Source organism: Microchirus variegatus (assembly GCF_963457635.1).
Source record: "Microchirus variegatus genome assembly, chromosome: 10".
Lineage (NCBI taxonomy): Eukaryota > Metazoa > Chordata > Actinopteri > Pleuronectiformes > Soleidae > Microchirus > Microchirus variegatus.
The window spans coordinates 14,573,896-14,599,312 of NC_139811.1; the positions used below are offsets into that span (position 1 = coordinate 14,573,896).

The following is a 25,417-nucleotide window of genomic DNA, read 5'->3' on the forward strand; positions in this document are numbered from 1 at the left end:
CAACAACTGGATTATGTCTTTGGATAATGCCATTATTATATGTTTTTATTCACCACGAAACTTCAATAGCAGCTAAAAAGTCAATCTGTTTTTTGTTTTTTTGGCAGTCAACATGTGTTGAGGGACGGCTAGCAGGGTCTTTTAGCTCCTCCTAAAAAAGCCTCAACATGTTTTTCTTTTGAGGTTTATACAATACTAGTGCAGTGCCCGTAGGAAGTATGTATTCCTATAGTGGGAGCTAAGGAAGAGTTTTCAGTTATGATAATGTATGATAAGGAACGTAAAAGGCTAACATAACACTGTGCAACCTCATTAGGCACAACGCAAATCAAATACGCCTTGTAAAGAGATTCCAGCGTGGCTGACAGTCAAAGAACAGCTAGCTACGCTAATGCTAATAGGAGCTTCGCTAGCTTACGTTTGGAAACCGTTTCGCCAAGTTAGCCGCAAAATAGCTGCATGCTAATGCTAAATAAATATGTGCTCACTTATTGGTGAATGGCCGTTTCAGTATAACACCACATTCTACGTTGAACGTTCAAATTAATTTCTTCATAAGATGTCAAACTTTTAACATAATTTGAAATAATTTGGTCAAATGCTGAACATATTATATGATATGAGACATAAATATTTAGCCTATAATGTATGAGCGTCATTATAATGTCTCACATTAAGATAAGGTAATGCCTATCAAGGGTCTTTTTTTCCTTTATGACTCTACATTAACTATTGTACGGACTGTTTAATTTATACAACCAGATTAGGTTTAGTCGTTTTAGCAGTTCAACCCAGATGCCTGATTCGCATGAAGCTCTGACCTGTACAACTTATCAGAGTTTCCACGCTCTCAACTAACAGGGCTACTAAAGAGTTATAAAAAAAAAAGATCAAAGAGTTTGGGCGAGGGTCGACTCGAGAAGCCAAACTCCACATTCAATCAGATTACACACACACGCGCGCGCGCACACTACTCTTATAAACGAAAAACAACTCGATAACATTTGAAGCCACCAAATCAAAGGTAAATGTGTGAAATTAATAACTGTAAAATACATTTATAAATTCATTTACAATATGCATGTTGGACATTGTGTGTTAATTACTAGATTACAATGAGGTTTGCACTAGGGATATCTATTATATATTTATATATCTGCGATACTAGGATACTATATTTACTATAAGCAAGGCCAGAAACTAAGAAGCTGTGAGGCTGCAGGTGCTGCTGGTAAAGAGGGAGAGGGATGGAGGACTGCTGCTAAACTAGCTGTTAATGTGCAATACATCGTTAAACTACCACCAAAATGATGCAAATGTTGCATGCATTTACATTAATATTCTGTACAAACAAAGACAAACAGCGATGTTCACAGGTCGACCGGAATAGTGTGCGCAACGGCTGCAGTGGCCACACCCCCCCGCCCCCCCACACCGTCTCAGAGCAGACAATGGAGATGAATTTTACATGATTTAAAACCTCATTTTAAAACATTTTACACTCTGAAGTGATTTTTTTTAATCACTTTTCAGTTAAATCCAACACAAAACCACTGTCAAGAATATTTCCATATTGATACGACGTTTCAAAGAATCAATACAGTATCGCGCCATATAATACTGCAATGTTTTAGTGTATCAATATTTCAGTGTGTCCAATTCCGAGTTAGGACCCACACTGCCTCCTAATCTGTTTTACAGGCTGTTCTGAAAACACTTGGCCTTCACAACTGTACCTGAGTGCATCCTCTAGTTTGGCCATCTTCCTCTTAGCCTCTGATTTCTCCTTCTCTGCCTCACTGTGGATGACTAAAACCTGAGAGGGTGAAAGAGAAATGAGAGTAACGTAGCAAATGATGGACAGAGAGAGAGAGAGAGAGAGAGAGAGAGAGAGAGAGAGAGAGAGAGAGAGAGAGAGAGAGAGAGAGAGAGAGAGTGGGGGACAGAGGTGTAAGTGAGTGCAACAGCAGACACCATCAAACATCACTGCCTGTGACCTTGTGCATCTGGTCTCGTCTCTTCTCTTCTCTCTATCACCCCATCAAAAGTACAATCTGAGCTGATCTGCCTGCACAGAGGGCCCCTCACTTTCTGGATCTATGGCAGCCATATGGGCCCCGTCCTATATCCAGACACCACATTCTGACCTTCTTCACATATTTCATTTACTACTCCTGAGGAAGGGAAACACGAATATCCCCAGTGGCAACAGAAAGGTGACCTCTCTTTGACAGTTTTCCTCTTTCACTTTGTAGAAATAACAGTTGAACATACAGGTTGATTACACAGATGTAAATGGATGGATAAAAAGAAAACAACCAACATTTTTGTGATGAAGCGTAATCAGGAGGAGAAGTCGACGGATATTTGGGTTTTTCTCAGGCTGATCTTACACATTTATTATTTACACTTATTTTTGTGAACATGAATAATTAATAATCAGCCATAACATAATAATAGTTACAAATAACGGCCTATTTCTAGCACAAAGGCCTGTTAAGTTCTTGCAGGTGTGATCAGCCACTGAGGCACATTATAAGTGTGGCACTTTGAAGATGACCCAGGTGCAGTAAAGTCTTAAAATCTGATCTTCACCCATGAAGGCTGGTCTGGTCTGGTCTAACTCAGATCTTTAACAATGGCCTCTGTACTCTGTGGTTTATGACTGCGCTCTATAGCTTTAAAGAGGCTCCCTTAAAAGTTATTTTAGTGTCGGCCATGTTACACTGACAGCACATGAGACAAAGAGAAACATTACCTCTTTAAATGTTTTTTTTTTGCTTTTCTTTTTTGCAGGGTGACTGCAAGTTTACTTGAATTTCCTTACTTGATAACTCTTGTGCCAAATCATAACATTTCCAGAGGCCTTTATTTATTCAGTGCAGCTTTACATCTACCTGTTAATCTCAGCTCTGACTTTACGAGACCAGGCATACAATTTAAAAATCAAGGGCAACCAAGAGAAACACGTGACTCTATGCTTTGATCTCTACTTGACCGGTAATCGCATTGTCCAGGTCTTTTTTAGTTCAACGACAGAATCTGCGAGGTTCAGTGGATCAGTTTTCCCAAAGGAGCAAGGTAAACGCTTACCTTTTTCTCACAGTTGATCTGCAGTTTGTCTTTTTCCTGCTGAAACTTTATCTCTTGATCCTGAAAGAAGGAACAAAAACAATTTACTCATACACACATTAACAAAGACTCATACTAACCTAATGCATGTTTTACAGCTACTTTTCCTGCAGTGACAACAGAAAATATGTTTTTTTGTTTGTGTGTAGATGAGTTAACACTTAGAACACAGAGATTTTTGCCTGCTTTTCTTCATTACCATGTTAAAACGTGCAGTATATACAGAGGGTATAAGAATGTGCATCTTAGTGAATCTTACAGTATATCCTTTTTTTCACCAACTATATAAACACACCTGAGCAAAAAGTATTCAAAATGTTTAAAATCGGATTTGAATTTGTGAAATTTGGAAATAGGTCACAGTTCAAATTTCACCTGGCTCATTTTCATGAACTAAAATAAAAGAACAGTCTATTTTGTGACGTCTGCATAATAGTTGCCATTTTATATCACTTCTAAAAATGCGATATAAAATTAATAATAACTTTGACTCTATAACACATAAGAAAACGATAATATGTGACCTATAAACACCCCCCAGGATGTCCATATAAGAAGTTGTGTATTATTCCCGTGGCAATTTACCATGGGTGCACGCGTGAGCACTAAGGGTTAAACAAGCTAACGCAAAGCACACACATACCCTAACTAGTTGGTGTCTTCGATGTTCACTGTCTTGCAGCTGCTGTTTGAGCACAGCCACAGTTTTCTCCAAGTCTTCCATTACCTCAGAGGCCTGGATGAGGAAAACAAACAAAATTAGTTAATTTGGTTAAAAAATGTTTTTGCAAATTACATCAGCAGAGGTGGGAACGGGAGAGCGGTTAGGAAACAACGCGCTAATGTGGACCTTAGCAGCAGACAGTGAATGCTCCTGATACAAGTGGCTTATGTCAGTCTCATGTTTGGCTTGGAGCTTCAGTGATGTCTGCTCGTGCTGCTCGCTCTGCTGCTCCTTCTCCTTCTGCAGCTTTGCAAACCTGTGGACAGTGAAGAGCTAGATTCAGACTGGGTGGAATATGATTGTTAATCCAAACACTGACCTGTTTCTTCATCAGCTTCAATCATTACAAAAAAATATATTTTTAACTTCCATTCCATATTATTATTTAATTAGAACACTTTAGATTAGGGAACATATATTCACCATTAACTATGTGCTTACTAACATACATATGCGTAGCATACTAGCCCTTTATTAGTAAATATTAAGCACGTATTAACCCTTTATGCAGGAAAGGTAGATGGTGAATTAGGTGAATATGTGTTCCCTAATCTAAAGTGTTACAGAATTAAGTTCCCCATGATGGCACCATGCAATTTGACAACATGGAAAGTCCAGTTTCCAACAGGTAGTATAGTTTGGTGACGATGTGTGTATATCAAAATATCTCCATCCCATTTTTTGGCACCCGTTCACTGGGATACCAAGCACAGTGGTGCGACTCCTACAGCACGGAGCTACACACTAACCCAAACTCCACCCCTAGTTTGTTGACTGATCGACAGACGCATCGCTTGTGTGAGACAGTAGGGAACATTGGCGGGATTTTCTATGCAGAGCCTCAAACAAAGCTTGTGATAAACTGCCACACGACAAGAAGAAACAACACACAATTGTGTGGCATTGCTATAATAATGTCATGTTATTCTTAATGTAGCTGATGCAATCATCACCATCTAGCAACACAACCCCACAGTGTGAACAAAAGCCAGGTCAGGGTTTACCATTCCGAACCTCACTGTGATGAGGAGAAATGCCATTTTATAATGTGTTATAAACACCATTTAAATCAGGTTAAGTGTGCTTTCAATTAACTAACTTTAATTGAGAATTACTTGCTTTACTGTAAAGGTGATTTAGTAAGAGCATAAGTACAAATTCTGTTTGATAATGTCAAACAGCTCCACACCGTCTTTTGGCCTCCTGGAGTTCGACATTGATTGATGCAATGTGGATCTCCAGCTGGGCCTTCTCCTGTGTCACCCTCTGACGCAGCTCGTTGCCCTTTTCCACCTCCACCGACTGCTGTTTCACGCGCCGCTCCAGCTCGTGCACCGTTTGTTCCTGGATCACAAGGAGACACAGACACCAATGAACCGTCCAGCATGAACCACTGAGGGCACCGGGCAGGGAAAATGTCACTGGTTCAGAAGTCCGCCATATCAGGTTGCTTAAAAGGAAGAATGTAGCTAATACTGTGGTCGACAGCTTCTCTAAATTTGTTCTTTCCTCAACATATTCCCACACAGTTTCTCTACAATGACTGAAGTTAAGGATTTCTGCATATAAATAAAAGATACTTACTGCTTTAGTTTTCAAATATTTATGACGGTCTAGTCCAAGGTTGACAAATTGCAATCAAATGTTTCTAAGATCTACTGCACACGCCTTTAACACCAATGATATCTTAACAGGCTACACCCAAAGGTCAAATCAGACGTTATAGTTTGAGCAAGAATATTATGTTTTTTACATCTGGGGAAACTTAAAGATATAATTTTAACTCAATTTTTATTGAGCGGCCAGTAGCTGGGCTCAATTTGGGAATGTGAGACTCTATGGGTGGTAATGTACAACCTTAATACACTGATGATAAGTTATAAGGCTAATTAGAGGAAGAGTTATTTTCCTGAACATTAAAATATCAAAGTTTCAGTCTGATTTCTGATATTGAATAAAGAATGATCAGATATTGTCTCTCGGCCACATGTTGATGACACATCCCCTCGTATGTGTGTGCATGTTAAAAAAAAATGGAATGCAGTGCGAGCAGTCTGATAAAGCCGATGACGGGGCGCTGATTAAAGATGGAGCGTGCTCACAGATGCAGGCGATGACAGAGTCCGGCGATGACAGAGAGCAAAGTGATGGAGGAGGAGGAGGAGGAGCGGTGTGTTTGAAAAGAGAAAGGAAAGAGCAGCGCCTGGCAAAGGGAGCAGCTGAGAGAGTTTTTTTTTTTTTCGTCGTTGTGTTTGCAGCAGTGTAGGGCGCTATGAAAAGGGACAAGGGGCCTGTGTTGTGCCAGGACACGTGCTGACACTTAGCTTTCTGGCAGGAGATGAATAGAAGCACCTCTACATACTGAAGCTGGACAGGTACACCTGGACTTGCTATGTGCCCATATTAAGTTTTTTTAAGGATTACTAGGTGTGAAATGCAGACAGCATAGGCCACATTATGAGCCACCATTGCCTGTCAAAAAACTTTGTGATTAAAGGTCAAGTGAGTAACATTCGGGAGGTTTTTGACAGAAATGATGTATGCTTGTATACATACATAATCGTTAAAATTGCTTTTTATATGTTTTTTAGACAACTTTTATTAATGGAGACCACCATCTTACATGGACATGTTTCTACAGCATCACACATGGACAAACTAGCCAGAGCCTTCTGAGGTGGAAGCTTACTACGCAAATGAAGAAGAACGACATGCGAAGGCCACCGTAGTTTCCTAACGTAGGAAAGGGAGAGGTGAGTGAAATCCCACAACACAACGCAAGTGTTTCCAGGGGACTCTTGAAAGTGATGCACACCTGCATTGAAACGATCCCAAACGAGCGGACAGGCAGGATTAGGACATTAGGGCCGTTTCTCAATACCCAAGTATGCCAGTATGTACTTGCTTACTTGGAAAGTACATACTTGAGAAGTACGACTGAAGTACATACTTGCCAAGTACGGGAGTACACGAGCACGATTCTTCAATTGGAACAGCAGTGTACTTCCTTGTTCTACTGTTTGAATGGCGCGTGGTGCGAAGCATTTAAGCCTCATCACCGCCATCTACAGTGTTGATGAATGAACATAAAATACATATATATATATACATATATTGTTGTTATTTTTAGCCCTTGTTATCACTTTCAAGTGTCCCACAGGAAACACTTCCGTTGTGTTGTAATATTTGCAGCACGTTGTTCTAATATGTTTTTCGCCGGAGTTTGTTTGTTTGTCTGTATTTTGGCAACATAACTCGAAAAGTTGTGGACAGATATAGATTAAATTTCCATGAAGGAACCAGGAACAGGAAGTGATTAAATTTTGGGCGTGATCCGTAGACGCTATCACTATTTCTATCGCTATTTTGTGTGTATGTGGGGGGGGGGGGGGGGGGGGGCTGAGCTGCCTTGGTTGAGGTCTGCGCTCTCTGAGTGCTTTTCTAGTTACAATCTGAAGTCACATCATAAGATGCCACTGATTCTCACACACTGGACCTTTACATCTTAGAAGATGAAACCAACCATGAAAGTGAATGTATGACCTTTCACAGTTTAAGTGTCAGAAGTAAGTCCAGTTACTGGATGACAACACCCATCACTCATTTCCTGATGTGTATCAGAACATTAGTTTTCAGTCAGTGAAGGAAAAAGTCAAGCATAAACTACACGAAAGGGAGGAAGTAGTGAAGAAAAGGCATCTTTAAGTCACTGGTAACTCAAAAACGCACCTGATCATCAATGCTGGCTTTGCATGGTGAGTTCTGTACATTGCACTGAATAAATATACCATATACAAGTAGTATTACTAACGGCTGTACAATATTTATAGCACACCATATTAATAATTAAAGGTCATTTGGATATGGACATGCAAGTCAGATGTTTGGCTGGTGCAATAAAGAGACAGATACCGGCTCGTCTTGTATTTCAAAACATCTACTTAGTCATTCTATCTGTTCTGCCCTTTGCACAGGTAACGTCCAAAAATAACAACATCTGACATATCTCCGAGCCCTGTGCGAGATATTTGATCTGCGTTGGATAGAAACCCAACCAGGTATCGATGGTAGGAGGCAACATTCTTCACTTCACCGTTATTAAACGAGATCCAATGTGCTGTTTTTGAACGAGCATGAATCATCAATCTGGATTTGTCTTGGCTTGTGACCTGAGAAAACCTTTCACATCACATCCTGGGGAGTAACTTTTAGATCCCCTCCCGTAGTGAGCAGAGGATTGAGGATAACTAAAAAAAAAACACAAGTGTCTTGCGGTTGCATTCACTGTTGTTCAATGAAGTGAATTTTTAACAAAAACACAACATCTGCACAATGTATACATTAAACCACGGTTCCCTGAGTTATATCTTCAAATTTATATACTTCCATAAACGACAAAAACAAGTCAACAGCAGAGAAATGTGCAATAAAAGACAAGATAACCTTGACTTTAAAGGATTAAGCTTAGAGGCAGCTACAAGAGAGGTGTAATAACTCAGCTGGTGAGTCCACTTTGAACATCCTACCCTAGGAGTGTGTGTGTGTAGGTCAGACCAAATTCATAGCAGGACAGCAGCTAATTTAAAATGACATAGGGCTCCTTTCATTCTCCGGGGGCCTTGTCTGTCTTTAATTATTAAAAGAGGGGCCTTACCACTGGCCCTGCACTGTCCAGTGTTTGATGTCTTTTAAATGTGGGCCTGCTGACAGATTAAGGCCAGGAGCAGTGTGTGTGTGTGTGTGTGTGTGATACCTATGACACTCTATTAATGCCGTTACTGATAAAAGAAATACTTTTTTATGAAGTGGTGTAATCACAAGGCCTCTAGTGTCGATCAGGACTAACGCAATGTGCTTCATCCCACGTCCATTTTTGAAGCACAGCCCTCGCCATGAGAAAGAAAGGAAGATTTTATACACACCTTTTTGACAGGCTACGACACAATGAGGGTCATTGCTTTATAATTAGTGATTTGACTGATGTTTACATTTAAGCAGCTAAACAAGGCAAAGGTTTTATGCCAAAAATTGTATCCTGAATCTTGACTCTTCCTGAGAAAATCATGTCACACCAGGTCTGAGTAAAGCCAAAACTAACTGTTGCAGCTTGGTGCCATTTGGAGTCATCCACATGAAAGGCTGCCATAAATTAAAAGTTGACTTAACCAAGATCAGTAGGCACATAATATGAAAAGAACATGCACATTTAGATATTTATCATTCCTTCTGAACTTTACAAGGACAATGCTCTTTGGTGTTAAGTGGTAACAACTGATGGACATCTGTTTTTGTCGGTCACAAAAACAACTGGATACTGTTGGTTCAAACTTTAACAATGACAAGTACTTCGTAAACTGTTTCTTAAATGTTAAATAATTGTTCAAAAACTGATTGAAATGTGGGAGTGCGCAATGTCTTTTCTAGCCATCTGTTCTTAAACTTAATATTGGTTTAAAGGACTAAAGGATATTATACCCTATTTCTGCAAGTTAACCTGGTTCCCTGGTGTCCTAATGAACATGTCTGTGACATGCTTTGGTCAAAATACCATAACCAAACCAGCCCTGTTCAGAACACTCGATTTAGTAGTATCTCTTTAGGTCCACCTTAAAGGTCCACCTTAAAAAAAAAAGTTAAACGAAACTTAAGAGACAGGAAATGACAGCAGTTAGCATTTGGAAAAGTGATGATTTGCAGGCTCTAGCAGGCACATTGCCATCATATATAAAATGTATCCACTGGGCAGATAAATCCTCTGAGGCTGGAAGTTTGCGTAGAACGCTGTGCTGCACTGTGGAGCCGAGAATAGAACACTTCGCTGACTTCCGGTTTTCGGATACCGTTGCCATCGCCAGCACTCTAGCGTGTTTTACGGACAAAGCGGAGCTACGCGAGACAACAATTTAATGAATTTAGCGCATTGTGACGTCCCAATGAGGAGAACCACAAAAACATGATTGGGTCATCTTTTTTTCACAATTTGCTAACTGGTAGGGCCTCCAGAGTCCCAAATATAAGGATTTAAATGATTTTGCATAATATGGGACCTTTAAATATAGGGAGCTTACTGTGGGGCTCACAGACATTCATATTCGTATTCATTCACTAGTGTTTATGTTTTATGCCCTGTTAAATTGTTCTGACCTTAACACTGAAATGTTGAAGAGTAACAAAAATCATTAGCATAAACTTACAACTGGATATTTTACAAAAAAACCTCAATACTGTACAAGGCACAGTAAGTTAACTTTTAACTCACAGTGGCCTGTGCCCGGGAATTATACTCTGCCTCCATCTTAGCCAGTCTGAGGTTGGTGTCCTCCAGCAGCTCCTGGATGTTGTTGGTGTGTTTCTTCTGCAGTTCAAACTTCTGCTGCTCCATCTCTGTGACGGCAGCATGCAGCTGAAAGAGCAAAGGACAACTACACATCAGTCACAGTCGGATTCTTTCTTACCTGCCCTGTTCAAGGGGAAGAAACGCCATTATACATATATGCATGTTTTTCTTATTACATCTGAGAAAAATTGTTCCACAAGGTTGCTCATCACACACCAATGGACTCTAAAAGATAGATTTCATTATGAGTTTACTGAACCGCAACAGCTTGAAAAGCTAGTGCTGTTGGATTGAAAACACAATTTACTCCGAACGGATAACAGTAACAAATCAGCGCTATAAAAATCACGCTAAGGAGGAAAATTAATGACTCCTGTTACTGTAACTGAGTAGGTATTTTGTGTACTTGTACTTTTTTAAAGTCATTTTTAAAATTTGGAATTTTACTTTTACTTAAGTATGTTGGCCTGAATTTGAAAAATAAATACATCATGCACCAGAAACTTGGGCAGTTAATGATGGGGACAGGTGAATTGGCGATAATTAAGGTCCGTGAGTGAGTGAGAAAGTTGAAGCATTTGACTGATACGTATATATATTATTTTGTCAGCACTTATTTGTAAAGGTTTGTCTTTAATTAAAAACAATTAATGTGAGATTTGTGTCACAAGAAAGAACCCCAACCTTGTTAAAAAAGTAAAATTTAGACAAGCTACTTTTTACTTTGTGTACATTAGACCAGTATTTTAAATAAGTATACGTAAGTAAAAATGTATACAAATTGACTTTACTTGAGTGGAATATTTCAGTATTCTTTCCACCTCAGCTTAAGTATAGCATGAAAGAATACAGATTTTTATTTAACAGTGCAGCTCTGTTGTTGCGATGAAGCCTGTGCAAGTCTCACAACAGTCTTTCTTTGGCTCAGGGCTGCAGAATATCCAAGCCCTTCTTCCACTTTTCCTCATACCTTCTTCTCCCACTCGTTTTTCAGGGAGTCGGTGCTCTGATCCAACATCTTCTTCAGCTCAGTAATCTGTTTTTCTTTGCTCTCGCAGATGACCTGGGATTCCCGCAGCACACTTTGAACTGCAGGAGCACACACACACGCAAAGATGTAGAGCAGTCAGGCCCTGCCACAGGGTATGTACTCACATTATACAGGGTATGATTCTCTTAACCAAGTTATTATCTCTAATCTTTATGAGCCAGGTGAGATGTCCAAAAGTAAAATAGGGAGGAGAAAATTCATCATGCACTAAAAGGCTCACATTGTAAGATTCAATTTTGGATCAAGCAGCACAGCTGGAGAATGTCACTCTTCACCAGAGCGCCGTCTCCTGTGGATTTGCATCTTTTCGGGGCTTTTTGTGCCGAGTGTTCAGAGACACGAGTATAAACATCCTTCCAAGTTAACCCTACATTCTTGCGACCACCCCCCCCCCACCCCACCCCACCCCACACCACACACACACACACACCTTTCTTCTCCAGCTTATGGATCATCTCCTCTGACTCTTTCTGTTTGGCACGGTACATGCTCTTCATCTCCTCGATCTCACCATTCTTGCGGTCCAGAATCTAAAGAGAGAGGGACTCGTTTCAAACTCAATATGTTCATTCTTACCAACACCACAAGCAATTTAATCTATCTACCAGGACCTGCCCTGTTTTTCACCGCAGGGAGTTAATGTAGGATTCATAACTTCATAACTAAGGAAACATAACTGAGCAGCTTTAAATTGGCACCAAACATTATTGAATGTTTGTTTGCATCACAAGCCATCTGACAAATAGAAAATAGAAGTATTCACCTTAAAAATGTAGGTCAAAGTAAAGATGCTGTTTTTCGCAAAGACACGGAACAATTAGAACACATAATTCGAGCAGTGACCCGACGTCGTTTTCCACTAATCCTGAAGAGACTACGGGGCTAACTGAGTGAAATGATGACTGAGTGAACCACCTGTGCTAAGGTGCAATGAGGCAACTGCATCTGCTTGCTGTTGCCATCTGTGTGTAATTAGTTAAATTAGACCATGGAGAGTTGGAGCCCGAGTATGAAAGGACAGTTTAACACTCAAGTGGAGAAAGATGAGCTCTTGGTTACCTTTATAATACATATATACAGGTTTATTATAGAACTGGTCTAGCTAGTTGTGTTTATACATACATATAAGTATATGTATACATATACTTATATATATATACACATATACATATAGTTATATATATATATATACATATATATACATATACTTATATATATAAATATATACATAAATATATATACATATGCATATATACATACATACGTATATACATACACATTTATGTATATATATATATATATAAACAATAATGGGGTGATTTACCTAGCATATTTATCTAATCTGTCCTAGTCTCACATTAATAAATTCATCAAATTGAAATGTTCAAATATATTCAAATATCAATATATTTGATATATTTGATATATAATATCAAATATATCAAATATATTTTTAAGCACAAATGATAACCGTATGTATACGAGAAAGAGTATAAACGGACATGTGCAACAATAGGCGATGCTATGATTTCCTGGGTAAATGACGAGTGAGGGAGGTTATTTTTTCAGTAAGTGTCCCAAAAAATGTCTAAGACTTTATCTCTCCAGTTTTTTGTTCTACCCAAGTGCACTTAGTAACCAAGCCTGTCATCCTCTGTGTGAATGAGATAGGGGAGATGAAAGGAGGATGGGGGGGGGGGGGAGTGGGAGGCAACTGAAATAAAAGTTCACCGAACATTTAGGGTTACTTTAGGGTTTTTTTTCTCCCAATTTCACCAACCCAAAGAGAGTGTTGTGTTTTTAGGACTCCAATAAGTCAGACAATGGCACAGTGTCAGTGTCCAGGGAGAGTGCATTAGACGGAAGGAAATGACAGCTTTTAGAATGCCAATTTTCGGCTTTTATAAGCAATCCTAATGCAGGGGCAGTCCAGCCCGACTGTCCGCAGCTTTAACCAGTACATTAAGTTAATTAAGAGAATAGAGCTGGAGAGAAAATACACATCAACAAAATCTGTAATTTGCAAAGAAAATGACAAACAAACAAACAAACAAAATTCATTTTATAACGGTGGATCAGTGGTAGAGAAAGTCGTCTTTCAACAGAAAAGTTGCCGGATCTGATAGTCTAGTCTAAATGTTGCACCTGATGTCTGTGCATGGATTGTATGTATTTGGGAGTAAATACTATAACGTGAAGCAGCTTTGAATTGTCATCAAGACCAGAAAAGCAATTTATACATATAATTTAATCCCCCCCAAAAAAACAAAATAGTTGATAATGTGGTCAGCTGTTCATCAATTATTATATACACCAAGATGCGCTTCTTCACCTAATGTTATGTTTCAGAACCACAACATGGGCCTGCTCCCTCCATGCCTCGTTCATTTCATGCAAGACGGACAGTAACCAGTAGCCTTTTAGCAGAATTTACATTATTCATCCATCTTCTACCGCTTTATCCTCCAGATGAGGTTCGCGGGAGGTGCTGCGCCTCTCAGCTGACATAGGGCTGTAGTAGTAGTATACCGGGTTCACCGTGGACAGGTCGCCAGTCCATCGCATGGCTACATTATTCATAAGGAGAAATCTTAGCTCACCTTCCATCACTTTCACCCAACAATCACTCCACTTTGAAGCTACTACAGGGAATAATGGGTACAATTATGAAGAAATTAATTTGGACATATCTTGCAATCTGTGTGTAATTGCAGAGTGACGAAGGAAGCTCGAGAGAGAGAGGGGGGAGCTGTCATCCTGTCTCTTGTCAAACACAAAGAAGCCATGAGCATCTTAAAGTGCAAAGAAAATTGAAGTGTTTTTTTTTTCTGATTTATTAAAAGCTTCTGTGGCAACAAAGAAAAGTCAGCGCGAGGATGTGACAGATCCCAGGTGCTTGATCTGCATGCCTAACTCATATGCACTATAGTGTGAAACAGCTATTTTCAACAGCTGGCAAAGACCTTTGAAGAGATGATTATTTGGGAGATGGAGCATTCAGAACAGGACTCGCTGTTCTACCAAGAGACAATGATGGCTGTTGACACACAGGTTAACTCGATTTCATTAGCAATAGAACTTGTCCAGTTGGCCAAGGAAAATAAATTAACTCCTTTGAAATTGTATCTGTTATGTTTCATAATAACCTGATAACTATGAAGACACATTATTATATATAGACACTAGTTATACAGTGAACTTCGCCAGCACTTCGTCGCCTAATGAGGTGCCGGAAAACACTAACTAACTCGACTAGAGCGGTTATTAATCGATTACTAAATGAATTGTCAACTATTTTGTAATTAATAATCGATTAATCAGTTTGAAGCTTTTTTTCATTATTTAGACAAGATTTCTGATTGTTTCAGTTTCTTGAATGTGAATATTGTCTTTGTTTCTTTGCTCCACATAACAAAGAATTCATTAAAACTGAATCATTTTGGTTTGTGGACAAAACAAGACATTTGAGAACATCCTCATTTCCAGGTTTGACAAACACTGATCAACGTTTTGTGGACCAAATGATTCATGGAGAAAATAATCGACAGATTAATCGATTATGAAAATAATCATTAGTTGCAGCTCTAAACTCGACATTCTCCAGAAGCAAACACAAGACGGTGATGTGGTGGAGAACAGCTAGATAAGTTCACCAGTCCATAGCAGGGCCACGTATAGAGACAAACAACCATTCACTCACACTCTCACACCTACGGTCAATTGAGAGTGACCAATTTACCTAATCGCATGTTTTGGACAGTGGGAGGAAGCCATAGAACCCGGAGAAAACCCACGCGCACACACAGGGAGAACATGCAAAGTCCTTGCAGAAAGGCTGTTGTTTTGAAGTTGTTCCAAAAGGGGCTCGAACCCAGGAACCCGGGTCTTCTTGCTGCAAAGGCAAGAGTGCTAACCACTACACCAAAACTCCAAAACTCAATTTTTTAAATGTATTTTAATTGTTTTTTTTTTTTAAGTTTCTATTTTGAAAAACCCCACAAAACACCAGTTTGTGTTATTTGTGTACAGTTTACTTTTGTAACTTCTGGGAGAAAAAGGCAGCTCGCCTAAGCTTTTATTTATTTTATTTATTTAAGTTATTTTTTGATGAAGAATGGATAAATGTTAACTTTTTTCTTAAGTTCGCCTTTGTGTGGTTACATCATTGGAATCAGTTTATTTAAAAACCACATTATCTTATACAAACTGTATTGTTTAGATGCCATAATTTGCCTTAACACACTACGTATTTTATCAATTTTTGAATCGAGAATCGATTTTGAATGGAATCGTGACCCTATGAATCAGAATCGAATCGAATCGTGAGACACCCAAAGATTCACATCCCTAATATTTACATACTGTGGCAGTAAATCATCTGTAGTTCGAAATGGTAACCCTCAGTGCCTCAATGTCAGCCGTGCTCGCAGAGAATACATCACCTCTCACTCAGTATGGATTCTTACTTTCTCCACATCGGCATCATGTCTCTGCTGCATCTTTAGTTTCTCCTCCTGGTGCTTGGACTCCAGAACCTTTATCTTCATCTCGGTCTGAAAAGACACAGAAACCAAATGTAAAGCATAACTTTAGTGTTTGAGGGAGGAATAATACTCATTAAAAAGTTATAAAGAACACATCACCATCATAGAATGGCAGGATAACAGCAGTGGCATATATCAGGACCGAGTCCCATCTTGCACGCGAGTGTAGTTGATGATGAAATAAACCATGGTAACATTTATAAACATTCATACACAAACGACTTCAAAAACTAGCGAGCAAGAATCTGAGATGAACCGAACACTGTGTGTGCGTACGTGTTTGTGATAACGTCTCCAGTCTGTTTATGGTAAGAACAACAAGGTGGAAGCCCGTGTGTTTGTGTTCTTGTGCTCAACGCAGCTTAACGCGGTGAGAGCGACCTGTTTTGATTTCGACACAGTATTTTTCGAGGATCAAATGTACAATGATGTGTGCGTGTGAGAACAGATCTCCTCGAGCCAGAGGGCTTCTTCTCAGCGCTCTCTCAGTCACACAAACCCTTAATGACCTGTTCATCAATGTCTGTAATTGACAAAAAACATTACAATCCAGTCTCCATTTGACTAAGGTTTTTTTTTTTTTTTCTTGTACAAAATTAGCCATTAGTCATTTGTGATTACTGGAAAATAATTATCACGTCTCTGGCAACGCAGCAACACGGCCTGGTCTTGCTTTCTTTGTACTGCAGCACATTTTGTTTGTGTGTGTATGATGAAAAAAATCATCTCCTTAGTAACTATAAAACTGTTATGATCTGTAATTAAGAATAATTAAAATCACATAATATACAACCCTATTCATTTTCATTAAAACATTTTCTTCTTAATACACACACGCACACAGTCTTTCTATTTAGTTTGCTGCAAAATCCACACGTTCCTTCTCACGGATACGCGACACACGGGAAGGCAAAGATGGAAAGATGACTGTGCCCTTTGCTTTGATGTCACAACTCATGTTTAGTCACCGTCTGCTCTGGTGTGCTCATCGAGCCCGGAGCACAGTGACAACATTCTCCCTTTGAAAGTGTGGTTGTGTGTGTGAACATGTCAGCAGTTAACAATGTCCTGAGGCTAGCCCTTGTTTGTTCTAGTCATCAGAACAATTAAGCCGAGAATTCCCACGACTTTACTTGGCACAGTCAAAACACCTTAGACCTTCTTGTACTGCTTCTCCCCAACACTGCAATGGAAATGTAATGAAAGTACTATATGGTTAAAGTGTAAATAAATAAACTAGGGCTGTGTATATGCAGGAATGCTGAAGTTAATTTCAATACCTTTTTAAGACTATTTCAAGACATTCTCAGAATATTTTAAAGTGGACATATTATACCCTATTTCTCCAATTTAACCTAGTTCCCTGGTGTCCTAATGAACATGTCTGTGACATGCTTTGGTCAAAATACCATGAGGATGAAGCACCACAGCAGCTCAATCACCCTGCCAAAACAGCCCTGTTCAGAATGCTCTGTTTAGTAGTATGTCTTTTGTATGTTGTTGTATTTTAATGTAAGTAAAATGAAACGTAAGGGACAGGAAATGACATCAGCCACATAGGCTACTGTTAGCATTTTGGAAAAGTGATCATTTGCAGGCTCTAGCAGACACATTGCCGTCATATATAACATGTATCCACTGGACAGATAAATCCTCTGAGGCTGGAAGTTTGTGTAGAACTCTTGTGGAGCCAAGAATGCAACTTTTCGCGGACTTACGGTTTTCAGATAATGTTGACCTTGCCAGCACTCTCGCATGTTTTACGGACAAAGCGGAGCTCTGCTAGAGACAACAATTCCAGGAATTTAGTGCATTGTGACGTCCCAGTGAGCGCGGATGTCAACATCACGTTTTATCTCCTGTACTTCGACTGAGGAGGACCACAAAAACATTAGTGAGTCATCTTTTTTTCACACTTTGCCGACTAATAGGTCCCCTCGAGTCCCAAATATAAGGATTTAAATGATTAAAAAGTTGATTTTGCATAATATGGGACCTTTAAGACCTTATCGCCACTTCAAGCTTTGATCAGCAACATATATTCAACTTACAAAACAGTTTTAGTTTGCAATTAAGTCTATAGAGCACAACCATACAAAGGAACAAAGCTCGAAAGAATAAATTAAACCAAAGGCAAGGTTTATTAAAATAAACAACAAGCAACACTTTGACTCCAGTATTCACCACTTTGGAGTTTATTTTTGTGCAATTTCGGATATTATTTCGCACCCGGAGGAGCACGTTCTCTGTCGAAAGATGCGTTAAGTCACATGTACGTGCATAGCCAATCTTGCAGGGCGAGCATGCCTGTGCATCGTTGTTTTTAACAAACGTGGGGAGGAAAATAAATACATTCATGCATACTTTTTGCAGTCAAAATCTAAAATCTAATGACAAAATTGAATACCTCCTGACTTTTTAAATAGTTTTTAAGGGCCTTAATTTTCCCAAAATTAATTGATCAACTTTTAATACTTTAAGACCCTGTGTATTCCCTGTCATGATTTGGCCAGGTCACCCTTGTGAAAGAGATCTTGATCTCAATGGGTCTTTTATCTGGTTAAATAAAGGTTAAATAAAATAAAATAAAACTCCTCAATGGATCAATTAAAAGTTTGGTCTACAATGATGCAAAGTGTGGAAAGTTGTATCCAAAACATCAAAATAACAACATTCTCTAATGTCTTACGTGTCCACAGATCAAAGATTTTCGCTTCAGACAGGAGCAAAAATATTCACATTTTAAAAGGTGAAATCATAAATCTGTTAAATGTTGCAGCTGTAATTGATAACTACGCCACGAATACGAGACAATCCATGAACCGAGACTGAATTGGTGGAATCTTTGAAGGCCATCGCTTCGTATTATTAACGCATCTGTTCAAGTAAATAGAAAGCGCCTTCGCTGTGTCTCTCCTCATTATTGCACTTGAGGCGCATTTACACAGTGTATCCTTGACAAAGCTCTGTTAAATATTCTGCCTGTTTATTTTCTTTGTCTTTTCTCCTGATTTACTGCAATTTCTTGTGAAGGGACCACATGAGAGCTGTCGCAGTGGAAAGAAGAAAAAAAAAGCAAGTGTGAGAAAGAGAGAGGGGGAGAGATGTGGTGATAGAAAGGCAAGAGAGTAAGCAAGAGGCCAAAAAAAAAGAAAAAGAAATAAAAAAAAACAACGTGGGGGTGTCACTTTCTCATCCTTTCTTCAAATGGTCTTTGGAGAAAGTTTGTCAAACTAGATCAGGGGCGTTTGAAACTTGTTTATAAAAGCATGAGTGAAGAAAGGAGGAGGAGGGATGTCGTACACCTTAGGCTTCTGAGATGTCTTCAATAAGCTTAACTGGGTGGTACAGCTCGCCCCCCCCCCCCCCCCCCCCCCTTCTCTTCTTCAGAGTCGTAGCGAGCACTGTAAGATGCCAAGTTTTTTGACACTTCACTCTTGAAAAGATGAGAGGGCGAGAAGGAGGAGGAGGGGGGTTATGACAGTGGGAAAGCAAGAAGACGATGAAACGGTTGCTTTTTCCTGCTCTCAAAAGTGGCACGGGGTCAAGCCCTATTCCCTCAGGAGGATGTGTTCACAAATCGTCTGCAAACTGTTTGGGCTCCACAAAGAAAGGTTGCATGTGTGTCTCGTTTGTCTGAGTCGAACAGTGTCTTGGTGTGTCTTTCATCCTCAGTAAACGCAGATACTCAATCTACTCAGTCTACTGACAAACAGCTATATGACATTTCTATACTCTGGGAATAAAAGTTAGTACAATATTGTCTACTACTGTCTGTTCACAGTCAGTTGCAAGTAAACAGGTTTATTAATTGAAATTGTTCGGTGGAACAGACCAAGTGCAAAAAAATCTAGAAAAGATACCAAATGTATCATGAAACTGTCGGTTTTGCCATTTGCACCTGCCATTTTTGTCTCCCAGCCTGAAGCACCGTCTTAATCTTCAGAGACTGAACCTTAAAACTATCAAGGCTCACTAGCTTGCCCTTGCTTTAGCTTTGAAAAGCAATGAGATGAGATGGGCTATGGCCCTCCAAATCACAGGCTGAGGAGATCAAGTACTGTCCCAGAGGTTACACAAATTAAAGAGACCGAATCATTACAGCATCAGAAAACAAAGGGTCTGATCTGCTGTCAGGGGCTTATGACCGCTAGGCCCCTTTCAGACAAGGTATTAACATCTGTCCTCAATGATCCAATCACAGCAAGATCGCGCTGCAAGTACGGCTGTTCACACCGGGTATTAAAATGCATTGTGGATGCACCTCCTGTGACCACATATGATTGGATCTGGGCCTCCCCACAATAAAATACATACCAGTTTTAGATCCGTTTGTGAGAATAAAATTAGGTTATGTACGAGTTGAACTATACAGATGCATGTTTGCGAGCGTGTCGGTGTATATTTGTGTCTGTGTGTGTAGGCGCCATCTTAAGCCTGGCGCAAACAGCAGCGAAAGTGTCGTTGCTACTTTCCATCAGACGCAGTTGTCATTATTTTCACGCCCAGCAGCCACGTCACCTAGGTAGCAAATGCATTTGCACTCATCAGTGCACCCAAGGGAATTAAAGGGAAGTGATGTCACTGTGATTCCTAGACTGGGTCTAGACAGCCACACCATAACAGGGTTATAGCTATATCCTGTTATGATGTCTCTCTCAATCTTGCAGATGTGTATTGAATTCTCAACCTGAACCTTCATTTGGGACTTTTGTCCTTTCAAACCCAAGTCAACACTAGCTATGTTTACATGTACAAAAATGTCTTCATTCTGAAAAGATTTGTTCCAATAGGAATTTATAATATCATCGTTTACATGGATGCAAAATTAAATGATCCATTTGTGGTGTGCGTGTACACACGCATCAAGAGTTCAAGAGTCGTAATTTGGACTATTTTGATATGTGAAGTGTTGTCTAATTCTACAGAAGTGGAAGAAAAAAGCTGTGTCTGCTCATCCCATTGCTCATTTTCCTCCTTTGTGACTTTCATGTCAGGACCAGACAAGCGCCAAACCAGAAAGTCATTGGATCGACTGTTCCGGCCGACTCATTCGGAATTGAATTAGTTTTCGAATGGGCTGTATCGGATCCAGGTTTTCAGACTGGCATGTTTACATGACATATTTCTTTTCCAATCAAGTTTTTATTCCAGATTACTTGTGTCCATGTAAACACAGCTACTGACCAACCCATATCTGAAAAAAACAAAAAAAATCTGTGAGTAGCATGACATCCCTACCATCTGACAATCAAGTCCTAACCAAAGACATCGCATCACAGGGTTCGGTGTTATCATTGTATCCAGAAATACAGCATGGCTCTTTATGTTATAACATTTAAAGGTGCCATATGTAAGAATGTGGCCAAAAATAATCACTACATTCAAATTCAAAATACCGAGGTCTTTTAGGTTTCGTTTTCTAACGTAACTGGCAACCCGTGGTTGCTCGGCAGCTAAAACTCTACTGACTGCAATGATTGGTAGACGGCGGTAGGTGGCGCCACATGATTTCAAAAGGTAAACATGATTTGCAGTCTGCAAAATATTTTTTTAATGCAAATATTTTGACTGTACTGTTGTTGTTGGTGAGTTCGGTATGAGTCTCTGTGACATATTAGGAGGATTTTATGGCCAGTTGCTTTAGATTTATTACATAATGCACCTTTAAAGTGTGCTTGAACAAAAAAAAAAAGTCCATATAAGTTAGACTGTACAGCAGCGCAACAGTTACGGTTACAGTCGGCAAATTACACAAATTTAAGCACCACAGGGTAAAAGCTCCAGTTCTGCACAATTTCCTCTCGTTTCCCAGTGTCCCTCCCCATGTTTCTATGTAACTTTCCTGAACTGTTTCCCATACTGAGAGCACAGTGGCCTCAGTGGAAATGACAGGCCAGTAGAGTTTCCTACAGCTTCCCTGCTAAAAAAAAATACAATTAAAAAAAATGATGCACCGGTTCAAGGCCACCTACAATACAGAGAGTCATCCATCAATAAAATGCAGTAAAATGGGAAAATATGTTGAATGAAGCCTCAAGAATGACTATCAAGATGCATCAGCAGACCTATGAGGCTCAGTGTCAACATAAGCTACATTGTGACATTTAATTGCATTGCTCTAGATTGTAAAAAAGTGGAATTAATAAAATAATGTGGTCTTCTGAGGAGTGATACATTTATATTCCTACCACACAGAGCTGTATGGGGCAAGTTAGCTAGTCTGAAGCAGGATCAAACAGAATGGGACGTTGCTTTAATGTTGTATTAGTGCTGGTGTTGCTACGTTCAATATTAGCCCAAAGGTAGACTGTTCGTCTGTGTGGATGTGAACACGAGCGCACGTCCAGCTGTCCACCCATGCAAATCGTCTTTAGCACGAACACGGCAGGTCAATAAACAACTATTTTTCGTGCATCATGCATGTACCGTATATGTTTCTTTTTTCTTTCCTTCACTTCCCGTGCCTTTCTACCCCCAATCTCTTCTCTCTCCTGGTGAAGCTGATGTAACAGGCTGGCAGTGCTTTCCCCCCGAGCAGACATGAAAAGCCACAGCTTTTTACAGCCAAGTCATGCTCAGTTTTATATTTAACAGTGCGAGTTAAGACGGATGGTGGAGGGGGGGTGAGTGGTGGTTCGGAAAGGCAGGGAGGGGCAGAGAGGACTTCAAAGCATACTTTCAGAGTAGGATTTTCAGCTTAATTCAACATAAGGAGAAAACTGTCATCACTGGGCGCGAGCATTATTTTTGTCTTGGAAAAAAAAAAAGTGCATATTGGCCATTACAATACAAACTATGGACAAAGATTTATGAACATGACGTTCAACAGGATCAACAGGATGTTCATTGTCATAAAGCAGTCTAGCAACATTCAACCTATATACGAGTCGCTTCTATAGACAAACTAAATATAATGACTACAAGGGTTTCTCTTACCATGATACAATGAGCAGAGCACCAAAACTGAATCGACTGAAAAACTATGATGACTTAGTTATTGTTGACTGCTCTAAAGGATACCCCTGCAATTATGGTCCTTTAAAACAACAGGATTGTGAGGGTCTCCGATCCAATCTATAGTGATTCTTATCCTAGAGTTAATCAATCTTGGTAGTGTTTGGTTCGTCCAGTTCTTTAATGTTTGGGATTGTTTTAATTTAAGTCTGTGCTGCATGTATCTAAGTTGTCCTTTGTCCTTGGTTTCCTTAATTGTTTTTGTACAGCCAACAGCAAAACAGAGTTCTTCTTCAGGGACAATAAAGTTCTGAGCTGAGTTGACTCTGTGTAGTAGAGATAGACCGATATGTTTTTTTCAGAGCCGATACCAGTTATTAGTAGTCAAGGAGGCCGATAACCGATATTTGGAGCCGATATTCATTTGCAGTGAAAGTGAAAATATTGGTGTCAAAACACCAACACTTAAAAGATTTTCAGATTTGTAACATAGGTTAAAGGTTTATATATATATATTTGTATTAGACAATAGACATCATTGTTTTAAAATTCTAACAAAAAGTGCAGGAAGCTCCCAGGCTCAGCAGCAACGTCTTATAAAGTTAAATGAAAACTTAAACAACATTTCTACAGTAAATAAAGTTTTCCAAAATGTGACTATAACTGAAATGTTATTTTATCTTTCACTGATCTTTTTTTTTTCCAAGTTCAAAAAAAAAGTGCAGGGAGTTCCCAGGGTCAACAGCATCTCTGATACATTTAACTGCATTTTTAATTAATTAAATAAATAAATAAATAAATAAATAAATAAATTGATTCCCTTTTGGCCGACTAGTGGTCTTTGGGATGGTGAGCAGACTATAAACAAACTCATTTTGTCTAATATTGCCTAATTTTCAGAAAGTTGTGGTGCAAATATCTTTATTTCGTATGGAGTACAGTGATTGATTACTTAAGTTATTACTTCAGGATATAGAACGCCCCTTCTGCAGTGAGTATATTTTGGTGTTCTGCGTAGTGTATAATAAAAGTGTATAATGTGGTGTATAATAAAATATGAAAACTCATGCCGTAAATGAAAATACAGACCACCCTCCCAACAAACCTACCACGGGGCCTAAGCCCTGCAGAAACCAAGGGAACACCCTGTTAAATAGAGAGAGAATCAGGGATCTCAGCTTACTGGAATGGATGTAAAGGGCAGTCTCTTAAATGCACTGCTTTGGGACATGAAAAGAGATGGTATCAGTTATAAAAGAATTCTGATATTTATCACACAAAGAAGCTTTCAGGTAAGGCTGGGGTTTATTAAGCGCTTCCTTGGTGCATACCTCCTTGCTCTGCACAAGCTGGGGGCCATGATCATCAGTCAATGTGCTGTTCCTCCCAAAGCTTGACTTGAAAATCTACAAAGATAAAGGTGAAAGAGATTAGTGGTCAAGGTGGCTGTAAAGTTCAAACAACGCTCTTGTCTGCTTAACCATACGTGAACCACGATGGAGGTAGCGTCTGAAAACTTACCGGAGACCAGGGGATAGGCTTCTCTCGCAAATACCTGGGGTTTTCAATCTGGAAGAGTCAACACAAAAAGACTATTTTAGACCTAACCTCCACCCTCAGTTTGTCATAAACAATGTGGGGAACACATCAAAAGCCTGGGTGCTGTGGCTTGATTCTCTTCTGTCAACTATGCTCTGTTTAGAAACAGAGAATGGGTCAGGAGACCTCAAGGGATTGTGTGTGTGGCCATCTCTGTTTCCGCTCTCGGCCCCAATTCCGCTGTCCTGACACGGTCCTTTTGTCAACACTCGCAAACCACTAATCTGTAAGCTATCGCCCAACCATTTAGCATGAGATGGAGACAAATGTGTACAAATCCTTGCCAAACACTGACACAGGACGTCCTTTGATTATAATACGAGACACAAAAGGCAGAGCAGAGAGTGAGCCACTAAACCACCTGAAAGCAAAAGGGGTCACACTTCAAATGACTCCACATCTTTACATCAATACAAAAAAAACAAACAAACTCTGTGTCGACAACCTGCTATTTTCCCCCCTGCACTATTTGTGACCCCATTACTTTATTGTGAGCAAAGTATCATGCAGTGTTTCTCTGCTATGTACTGGGGGCTGTCTGTAGGGGCTGCCAACTAAATGCAAGATCACAGCCTTCAAACAGGAGAGCTCACTTTGGAGATGACAGCGATGACACCCAGTAAACAGTTCTGTAACTAATATCTTCAACATGGGGATGAGGGAGGGAGAGGGGAGTAATAGTGGAACTCATTTCAATAATAAATTAATGTTGTGATGCGACAAAACCCAAACAAATTAAATTCAGAATGAATGGGAGACGAGGGAAGAGGACCTGACAGAACCTCAGAGGTTGGGACAAAAATAGCCACAGTCACAATCTGCTGAAAGTGGATCTACTTTCCCGGCTGTGATAGAGAGAGTAAAAACAGGTCAGGCATTTTATTAGCCAGCAAACTGGAAGCCAAAAAAGGGAACATGTGATTTGACTACAGTCAGATTTATTATCAAATGCACACACTTGCCCAAAACAAGACCACTCGGCTTAGTCGGTGCAGAGCGGCATCAATAGAGGGTGCCATGTTGTTATGTGATGAATTGCTACTCATATTTGGCACTGGCCACATTCACTAAAT

General features: G+C 39.7%; 1 protein-coding gene across 1 annotated transcript in view; it reads right to left on the reverse strand.

Moving 5' to 3' along the window:
- The window catches only part of cep112 (centrosomal protein 112), a gene marked incomplete at both ends in the record, with an annotated part of 113,711 nt that overhangs the window by 76,800 nt on the left and 11,494 nt on the right, over positions 1-25,417 (reverse strand). The window contains 11 exons of the mRNA XM_083896694.1: positions 1,737-1,816; positions 3,094-3,153; positions 3,776-3,868; positions 3,983-4,112; positions 5,046-5,200; positions 10,116-10,259; positions 11,164-11,282; positions 11,675-11,774; positions 15,711-15,797; positions 24,077-24,151; positions 24,267-24,314. Coding sequence (XP_083752820.1) covers positions 1,737-1,816; positions 3,094-3,153; positions 3,776-3,868; positions 3,983-4,112; positions 5,046-5,200; positions 10,116-10,259; positions 11,164-11,282; positions 11,675-11,774; positions 15,711-15,797; positions 24,077-24,151; positions 24,267-24,314 — 1,091 coding nt within the window. The remainder of the gene's footprint in view (positions 1-1,736; positions 1,817-3,093; positions 3,154-3,775; positions 3,869-3,982; positions 4,113-5,045; positions 5,201-10,115; positions 10,260-11,163; positions 11,283-11,674; positions 11,775-15,710; positions 15,798-24,076; positions 24,152-24,266; positions 24,315-25,417) is intronic.